The 7,500-nt window shown below is 40.0% G+C and overlaps 1 protein-coding gene across 1 annotated transcript in view; it reads right to left on the bottom strand.

The window, feature by feature from the left end:
* LOC137993667 (short transient receptor potential channel 4-like) overlaps nt 1-7,500 on the bottom strand; it is a 34,959-nt gene that overhangs the window by 7,433 nt on the left and 20,026 nt on the right. Inside the window, exons 2-5 of the mRNA XM_068839634.1 lie at nt 6,592-6,979; nt 3,452-3,723; nt 766-965; nt 87-285 (exon numbers count right to left, since the gene is read on the bottom strand). Of these exons, the coding sequence (XP_068695735.1) occupies nt 87-285; nt 766-965; nt 3,452-3,723; nt 6,592-6,979 (1,059 nt within the window). The remainder of the gene's footprint in view (nt 1-86; nt 286-765; nt 966-3,451; nt 3,724-6,591; nt 6,980-7,500) is intronic.

The raw sequence follows: 7,500 nt of genomic DNA, 5'->3' as shown, positions 1-7,500 counted from the left end.
ATTACGCGCAGGATATAACGTAAATCCTGCGTAGAAAAAGTGTAAAGTTTAATTTTGGGGCTCACGATTTAACGTTAAATCGTTACCTTGATATCTTCAAAGGATTTGCTCATCATAGCGATTAACATGTTGAGGGCGACGATCACCATGCAGACAGCGTACACAATGATGAAAAGATGACCAACCAAAGAAACGGCGTGAAAAGCAGGATCTTTCACAACTATTTTGTTTTCGTCGAAGACACCAAGAATCAACCAAAACAGGTCACGTCCCGTATTCACATGGCTGTGAAGCAAACAAACAGGCATCACCATCACTGTCATAATATCATTACCAGATAAATCCGGAAGTTAGCCAGGTAACCTGTTGGGTACAGGTCGTGAGGTTAAACCAACGACTGAACCTTAGAAGTATAACTCGCCATAGTGGAAATGTCCCACAGAGCACCCACTCGTGTTCATCATATTTTATTCACTTAAAAACTTGAGATTCTATTATTGTACCTGAGCACCAATGGTATGTATAAGACATGCTTACTTCTTTGTTTCTTTTAACTCCCGTCAAATGGTCAAATGGTCTCAAACTGAATCAGTGGGCATGCGCAATATGGAACAAATTGTTGTTTGAATTTGGGGTTATTATGGAGGGGTTAAGGTGGGGTTTACTCGCGGGTGGCGCTTCTCAGAGTTCATGCTGTCTGTGTTATTAATTATTTCTCAACAGTAAAATGCTTCAAAAGAAGCACGCATGTGCGTAGACACTCACTCGGCGTAAGGATGCCACTTTTCGTGATGGGTCATGTTCCGCTGTTCTAGTTTGATCTGAGACGCAACGTAGTAGGAATACATCTTGGTCAATCCGGTGGCAAAGGATATATAGAGCAGAAGAAACAACAGAAGAAATTTCCAAACGTCTCGAAGCATTCTGTACAGCGAAAGCTGCAAGGGACCTAGGACGGAGTCCACCTGCCAACAGAGAGGAAAGATACCCGCATCGTAATAAGAGTCTCGCATGTTAAGAATGGGATCAGTTCTCAGTATCGTATTAGCCACTAGCAAATATACCATAATACTCTGTGTTTGTCCCTCCAAAACTTTGCATAAGCATTGTTTTTATTTTCTCTTGTGACTTACAATGGTCGCAAGAGAAATTAGAAACAATGCTAATGCAAAATTTTGGAGGGAAAACAAATTTTGATATTGGGTAAGTGACTTAACAGCCCACAGACTTGAAGTAAATACTCCGTGAGAAGATACCATGCTTCACATTTGCGATATTCAACAAAAATTATTATCATTTAATAGGAATAGCAGTAGTCGAGAGACTTATTGTTGAATAAGTTGACATGCAATTAAGTTCAAAATCTCGAAAAAAAACCACTCTTTGTTGTCGAGCAAGTTTTCATTTATAAAATATCACACGCAACAACATAAAGCCTTCTCAGAACTCAAAGAACAATCGAAACGTTATAAGTAGCTGAGAACCATTATGTGTGACACAAAATTTGTTTTACATGTAGCTAAAGAGAGGTGACATGGAACAGCCTTTCGTGTGATGTAAGGCAGGTAGAGTTCCTCTGGCTGTTTGAACGTGCAATCAAACAAGTACTGTAGGGGACAAAATTCACTCACATATACAACTATGAATATAGTTTTTTTTTTGTAGTAGCTTATGGATGGCAATAAAGATTATCCATTCATCTATCTCTTTTCCCTAGTTACCATCCAAGAGAAAGCCGCGCGAAATCAGCCATCGCAAAAAAATGTTTGTTTTTTTCAAAAAGTATTCAAAGTTAAGGGGAAAGCAATACATCATTTAAAGCTAAGAAAATAAGCTTTCCAAAAACTTATAACTTCTTTCAGAGCACTACAACATTTTATGAAAATATAAAGGAAAAAAAAAAGGAAAAAAAATCAACACAAAAATCAGTTTTCCACACAAATTTGGTCATTTTAACATTGATTACGAATTTTTGGATGCAAAATAAGAGTCTTCGTCATTTTATCACAGGGTACCCACACAAAGGGACCACACAGGCAGCCCACACAAAGGTCGAAAGATTCACGCTTCTCCACGTACCTTCCGATCGAGAATCCATTTAAATGGCTCGGAGCTAGCCCTCGAAGAAAATCCGATTAGCGATAACATGTAATATGATAATCCGATAATAAGTGTCAAATTTGCAACCCGTTGCTTACGGCAACGAGGCAAAACACGTTACGAACAATTGATCTCTGTCGGCCAAAAACCACCCAAATTACCAATTTTTCGAGGGAAAGTTCATCCTAAAGGATAAAAAAATTCGCAGGACATGTAATCAAGGTAAGCAAATATTGTGAGCGAAAACACATTTTTGTGCGATGAGAAAAACACGAGGCGATTTTATGCAAATTTACGGCTGCAAAAATAATCCTACCTTTTCTGCGGTTTCAAGGCTTGGAATTCCATCCAATAAACCTAAATCCTTTTCGTTTTCCTTTCCGATGCCTGTAGTGTTATTCTCTGGCTGAAAAACTTTAGTTCAACCGTTTCGCGATCGGCTGGACATTTTGCATTCACAGGGCTTCAAATAATTGCTTGAAGTAGAATGCTTGTCATGTAAGCGTAATGAAAGCTACAGAGCCGAGATTTTCAAGGAAACTGGGGCCATATCTCCCCAGTAAACCCGCGACATTTCACACAATCACACTAATCGGTGGAAACGGCGGCGTTCTACGAATCCTACAAGAATGATGCCAGCAGGCATCATTTTCTGGGCCATCTAGGGAAAAGAGTATTGCCATTGCCATCGTAATCATTATGCAACAGAAAGCGAAGAGGAAGAAAAAGAACAACAAAGAGTTGCTACTGAACTATATTGTCGAGGAGACGTTTGAGATAGTAGACAACCCCGTGAGTGAATTCCATCGGGTTCACCGGTTGAGAAGAGTAGTAAAGAAAAAAGAAACCATTTTTGGGTTTATCACGCCACGTTTGCCCTCCTCAAGACAAGAAAAATATATTAAGCTTGTACGTTTAGTCCTGTTCTTTAATAGTTTTGTCCTTTCTTAATCAGTATATTTTGCTTTGCTGTTACTGGTGAATTTGTATAGTATATGGTGGATGTGGGTGGCATAATTGTCGGAAGTAACCGAATTTAAAAAACAGAGAAATTATTAAATATATTAGTAATTGATTTGGAAAAAAAGTCATTTAATTTTGTAGGCATAAGAGCATTAAGCCAGACATCAACCGACTTCCCAATTAATTCGAAGAACCTACATTCAGGCTGATGGTAACTTTAAAAATTAAAACGAATTATTTTCTCAATACTGTGTGAGAGGTATCTTGTACTTATACTTCATGTTGTCAAGTCTTTATGTTGTTGGTTTTGAATTGTTGTAAAAAGAGAGCATCAAGTACCATCATCAGTAAACGGCAAAAGACAAAAACGTTTTATTTGATCACTAACCTGAAAGGCATGTGTTAAATGAAAGAATGCCATGACGATGCCGCTAGAGAAGAAGACATCTGCAATGATGAATGAAGTTTTCTCAGGTTTCCATTGTTTGCCATAGTAGGCGAAGGAAGTAAGCCATATAGAATAAGCAGACGCAAAGAGGAGGATGATCATCGTGTCCACAACATTCCACCATTTTGAAAAGTAAATGAAACATCCTTCTCTCCAGAACTCCAGGAATTCTTGCACAAGAAGGCCAACCACAAATCCAAGGATGACCCACTCTGGAAGAGAAACAAATATAAACTCATTTAATGCTTTCAGCACATTAATACACAATAATAATAATAATAATAATAATAATAATAAATAATAATAATAATAAATAATAATAATAATAACAACAACAATAATAATAATAATAATAATAATAATAATAATTGTTTGGTGTTGCAGAGAATGTTAGAACGTTCCTTACTGGTAAAGTATGCTGGTAAAGTATGGCTAATTGAAAGTTAGAGCTGACTTCATGTGGGCAGTCATTGGGAGATGTAGACGTAAGAAGAGGGATCTTCCAGGGAGACGGTCTGTCACCGCTGTTGTTTGTCCTGTGTATGATACCACTGACCTTGATCCTGTGAGGGGTAAAGGTATGTTATGAATGGGACCATAAACAGTACAAAGTTAATCATCTATTGTTTATGGATGACTTGAAACTGTTTGACAAGGGTATCAAATCCATTCACTAGTGCAGACAGTTTATGAGTTCAGCGAGGATATTGGGATGGATTTTGGGTTGAAGAAGTGTTGTGTACTGGTTCTCAAGAGAGGTAAGGTTGTGAAGATGGATGGCGTAACCCTTCCAGATGGCCAGGCAATGAAACACAGAGACAAGGATGGATACTGATATTTGGGGATTCTAGAATTAGACTGTGTAAAAGAAAGGTAGATGAAGATTCAGTGTCAGAACGAGTATAAGAGGAGACTGAAGATGGTACTGAGGGGTAAATTAAACGGCAAGAATAAGATCCAAGCAATTTTAAAACACGTGGGCTGTGGCGGTCATGAGATATGGAGCTAGTATAATCAAATGGAGAGACAATGAATTGAGAACTCTGGATAGAAAGACTAGAACATCCTGACCATGTATGGAGCATTTCATCCCAAGAGGAATGTTGTCAGGTTGTACCTGACACGTGCGAAAGGTGAGCGCGGATTAATCAGCTGCGAGGGGTGTGTTAGGCGTGAAGAAAATAGCTTGGGATGGTATGTGAAGAATTCGCAAGAGGATCTACTTGGATGCGTCAAAGCCACTGATGTCATTGAGTACGAACAAAGAGTAGAAAGCAACGAGTTCAAGAAGGCTTGGCATGAGGAGAGGTTAAGGAATTGGAAGGGGAAGAATATGAGATATATGCCAGACGTGACAGATGTTGTGGGAACGTGGGAATGGTTGAGACATGCGGATCTGAAAGTGCTGTTCAGGAGCAAGCTATTAGGACTAAAAGCATTTAACATCATATTGATAAGACTGCGGAGGCCCCCTTGTGTAGATTGTGTGGTGAGAAGGTTGAGAATGTCAAATCACGTTGTGAGCGGGTGTAAGAAGTTAGCTCAGAAGTAATACAAACGCAGACATGACAATGTTACAAGGACGATCCACTGGAAACTGTGAGAAATACGGATTAGAGCGGAGCGAAAAGTGGTATGAGCATATACCTTAGAGTGTAGTGGACAACGAAAGAATCAAGATCTTGTGGGGTGTCTATATCCAAGGTGACCATGCTATTGAAGCTAGAAGGCCTGACATCGTAATCATCAATAAGGAAGAGAAGTACTGCTTTATTATTGACACCGCTATCCCCGAAGAGTCAAGACTCGATGAAAAAGAGGGTGAAAAGGTTAAAAAATACCAAGACCTGAAGAGAGAAATTATGAGAATGTGGAATTTGTAAAGTGCTCAGGTAATACCAGTAATTGTTGGCGCCCTAGGTGGAGTAATAAGAAAGTTAGGCGACTGGATTGGGAAACTGGGCATTACACTCCGAACAGCATTCCTACAAAATACTGCACTGTTAGGATTCTGAGAAAGGTGCTTGATACATAATGCAAGGAGAAGAGATCGTGTGGAACCCTTGGTCATAGGTTTTGACCCGTTTCCTCAGTTTTTTGTAGCGGCAATGATCAGCCTGTGAAGGTGGAAATAATAATAATAATAGTAATAATAATAATAATAATAATGATGATGATGATGATGATAAATGAAAGGGTTGGTTGAAAGAAGGAAAGCTTAAAAGAGAAACAGAGTCTCTTATTGTTATTTACTACGTAAAAGCAATGATCGACAGGTCACAGGCCGATCCCACATGCAGAATGTGCAAACAAAGCAACGAGATGGAAGGGTGAGAGTAAAAGAAGACGAAACGTTGAGAGTTACCAAGACCTCGCGGAAGAAATTCGAAAGATGTGGGGCGTAAGGACAAAGGTACCCAAAGTGCTGGGGGCATTGGGAACAATACCGCTGAGGTTAAAAGAAAATCTAAGGACCATTGGTGTGGACACATTCATTCAACTGATTCAGAGACCTGCAACTTTTGGGACGGCATGAATTCTTAGAAAGTGCTGGAGATGTAGACAGAAAAGGAAACAAAAGAAAACAAAAGTGTCAAGTCTTTTAGCGCTAGGCCACTATTTTGGGACACTGCACATAGAAATCAAATCATACGTTGGTTTTTGAGGGGAGGGGAAAACCAGAGTACCCGGAGAGAAACCTTTCGGAGCAGAGTAGAGAACCAACAAACTCAACACATATCTGCAGCTGGCGCCAAGTCTGGGAATCGAGCCCCATCCTTATTGGTGAGAGGCGAGTGCTCTCTCCACTGCGCCATCCCTGCTCCCCTGAAATCTAGTTTTCTCGGATAAAGAAGATAGATCGTAGGCCCCATCTCACTGCCCCTCAATGTTCATAGCCATGTGGGACGTTAAAGACCTCACTCACTATTCGAATAAAAGGGCATAGCATTGCCAGTGTTGCCTTGATATGTACTTTGTTGTGTGTTATGGTTGGGATGGTAAATGTTTGAAGATGCTAGCTAGTTATGACAAGATACTCCAAAATCTGAGTTTGAATAAAAATAGGAGATATATCTGACCGATCCACACTAGTCCTGTGTCTGTTGTTCCAAACTCTTCCTCAAACGATGCTGCGATCAAGAAGCCGAGAAAAACCAAGTAAAACATGGTGTGGTTGACAAACTTGGAATAGGGATGCTCGAACAACTGTCGAAAAACACCGCAACCTCTCTGTCCTTCTCGCATTCCTATACCGGGTCGGCATTCCTGGCAAGTCGGAATCACTCCACAGCGTTCCTTAGACAATCGCAATATCATATAGACGAGAGGAATACCGGGAATGGAGAAAAGCAGCAGCTGGACGATAGACCATAGAATTTTTGGTGTTCGGTTCTTCTTCTGCCAACCTCGCCACTGGAAGTAAATGACCTCGTTGAGGATAGTCTGGCATTTGCCACTCGCCACAAACTGAAAAAGATACATTTTATTAGATAGTGCGCTCTGTGGTTAAGTGATGAAATTCAAAGTTGCACTTAACTGCCGGATTATGTTTGCCGTATATAGAAAGTCACACTTCAAATTAATCATAAATACGTTAATCCAACCCAAGTCAGAGACGGTTTTTCCATGTCCTTGTGTGAACTCCTTTCCATTCAGACTAGAGCTACGCTCAGATGGAATAAAGATGGGACTTGAAATTCCAGTCAATTAAATAGATTTCTCTGTTGAAATATAAGTGCTAATGGCCAAGTTTTAATGCAACATCGAACCCCTTTCGTTACAGTATTAGTTGCCGTGAACTGCTGTATAGAATACCCAGTAGTAGCGTGGCTACGGTCAGTTTTTCCGTCGTTGTGTAGGCTAACGCTTAGATGGATTACAGGGAAGTGAAAATAGCACTTTTAAATTACAATCTCATGGATGCAAACAATGGGAATCCTAACGACAAGAGGCAAGAGTTGAGTTCGGGATCACCAAAGACTAAATCG

This window comes from Montipora foliosa, chromosome 2, assembly GCF_036669935.1.
Source record: "Montipora foliosa isolate CH-2021 chromosome 2, ASM3666993v2, whole genome shotgun sequence".
In the NCBI taxonomy this organism is placed as follows: domain Eukaryota; kingdom Metazoa; phylum Cnidaria; class Anthozoa; order Scleractinia; family Acroporidae; genus Montipora; species Montipora foliosa.
Note: the sequence above shows the minus strand (reverse complement) of the source record. Positions and strands in the feature narration are given on the sequence as shown.